Genomic DNA, 2,500 nt, shown 5'->3' on the forward strand with positions numbered 1-2,500 from the left:
CTCTCTTTATTTCTGTTTGTCTGTCTGTCTCTTTATCTCTCTCTCTCTCTCTCTCTCTCTCTCTCTCTCTCTCTCTCTCTCTCTCTCTCTCTCTCTCTCTCTCTCTCTCTCTCTCTCTCTCCGAAGAATCCGATGCTGGGAAGGTATGTTGCAGGCTTGCAATGTGGATCTCTGCTCAACAACAAACGCCGCGAAAATGTATAAAAATAGACGACCTGGCAACTACGACTTAGCGAGCTGGACGGACTGTAGGTTGCAAGGCAGACAGGCTGAGTTGCCGACGAGCCTATAACTTATCGGCAACATTCCTGCTTTGCAACCGATCCTGCAATAAAAGCGATCTTGCACATCTTTAGATATATTTAAGACCAAATCTTCAAAAAGGAAAATTTCGAAAAAATCATCCTATTCTTTGTTAGAAAAAATCGAAACGTGAAAGGCGGCGGTGGCAACACAACGGAGCTGGGCATTTAATGACCTTGAGACAGGCAGGTGACGTCATCGTGAGGCGCGGGCTAGAAGGGCGTACACAGCGAGGACGGCGGCAGACAGAACGCACACACGCACGCACACAGACACTGTTTAAAGAGATTTTCTTCTTCTTCGTCTTCTGATCTCTCTTTCTCTCTCTCTCTGTTTGTCCCTCTCTTCTCTCTCTCTCTGTTTGTCCCTCTCTTCTCTCTCTCTTTGTTTGTCCCTCTCTTCTCTCTCTCTCTCTCTCTCTCTCTCTCTCTCTCTCTCTCTCTCTCTCTCTCTCTCTCTCTCTCTCTCTCTCTTTCCTCTCCCTCTCTCTCTCTCTCTCTCTCTCTCTCTCTCTCCTCTCTCTCTCTCTCTCTCTTCCTCCCTCTCTCCCTCTCTCCCTCTCTCTCTCTCTCTCTCTCTCTATCTATCTATCTATCCTCTCAGAGCTGCTCATGAAAGAAGGGCCTATGTACCAGTGTTTGTGATTTCTCGTTATTCATCTGAACTTCTTAAATTATCTTTTTTTCTTTTTCTTTTTTGTACATTTTTGTTTTCTTCGTTACAGAGGCTAAAGTGTGAGAACTAGAGAGTGGGATGACAAGGAAGAAGGAAGAGGAGAGGAGGAGGATAAGGAATTGGTGGAAGAGGAGGAGGAAGAGGTGGTGGGGGAGAAGGAGAAGGAGGAAGTAGAAGAGGAAGAGAGAAGGAGGAGGAGGAGGAAGTAAAAAAGGAAGAGAGGAGGAAGTAGAAGAGAAGGAGGAAGTAGAAGAGAAAGAGAGAAGGAGGAGAAGGAAAAGGAAGAAGAAGAAAAAGGCAGAGGAGGAGGAGAGGAGAGAAGGAGAAAGAGAGGAGAGGAAGAGGAGGAGGAGGCATGGAAGATAAGAATCTCAAAGAACAGAAGAAGAAAACGAAGAGAAAGAATAGAGGAGATGATAGAGAAGGAGAACGATGATTAGGCAAATTTACAGAATAAGATGAAGGAGGGAAGAAAGAGAAGGATAATGCTAATAATGATATTAGCAGTGATAATGATAATAACAAAAATGATGACGATGATGATGATAATAATGATCGTAATGATAATGATAATAATACAGTGACAACACCATCAGCAACAGCGAAGACACCAACAACAGTGACAACACCACCAACAACAGTGACAACACCAACACCAACACCAACAACACCAGTGACAACACCAACACCAACAACACCAGTGACAACACCAACACCAACAACAGTGACAACACCAACACCACCAACAACAGTGACAACACCACCAACAGCAGTGACAACACCAACACCAACAACAGTGACAACACCAACAACAACAGCGACAACACCAACACCACCAACAACAGTGACAACACCAACAACAGCGACAACAGTGACAACACCACCACCACCACCAACAGAGACAACACCAACACCACCAACAACAGTGACAACACCAACACCAACAACACCAACACCAACATCACCAACACCACCACCAACAGTGACAACACCAACACCAACACCAACACCACCAACAAGTGACAACACCACCACCAACACCACCACCAACAAGTGACAACACCAACACCAACAACAGTGACAACACCAACAACACCAACACCAACACCACCACCAACAGTGACAACAGCGACAACACCACCACCACCACCAACTCCAACACCATCACCAACAGTGACAACACCAACACCACCAACACCAACACCACCACCAACAGTGACAACACCAACACCAACGCCGATATTTCTGAGGCCCCGATCACGTCTCACTCAACACAGGTATTTATTCCATACATCAACGCCGATGCATCATTCATCTGTGCAACGAGACGATGTTGCATACGTTCCCAGTCTGCCGTGGAGGGGGAGGGGGAGGGAGGGGAGGGGAGAGGAGGGGAGGGGAAGGGGTGGAAGAAAGAGGGGTGCGGGAGGGGGTGGAGGGAGAGGTAGGTGGGAAGGAGGGAGGGAGGGAGGAGGAGGAAGGAGGGAGGGATGGAGGAGGAGGAGGAGGAGCAGCAGGAAGG

The 2,500-nt window shown here is 47.5% G+C and overlaps 1 protein-coding gene across 1 annotated transcript in view; it reads left to right on the forward strand.

Annotated features, from left to right (window-relative positions):
* LOC138866358 (putative uncharacterized protein DDB_G0287265) overlaps positions 1–2,500 on the forward strand; it is a 10,673-nt gene that overhangs the window by 2,027 nt on the left and 6,146 nt on the right. The window contains exon 2 of the mRNA XM_070138882.1: positions 2,153–2,255. Within this exon, the coding sequence (XP_069994983.1) occupies positions 2,153–2,255 (103 nt within the window). The remainder of the gene's footprint in view (positions 1–2,152; positions 2,256–2,500) is intronic.

This window comes from Penaeus vannamei, chromosome 25 (assembly GCF_042767895.1).
Source record: "Penaeus vannamei isolate JL-2024 chromosome 25, ASM4276789v1, whole genome shotgun sequence".
Taxonomy (NCBI): domain Eukaryota; kingdom Metazoa; phylum Arthropoda; class Malacostraca; order Decapoda; family Penaeidae; genus Penaeus; species Penaeus vannamei.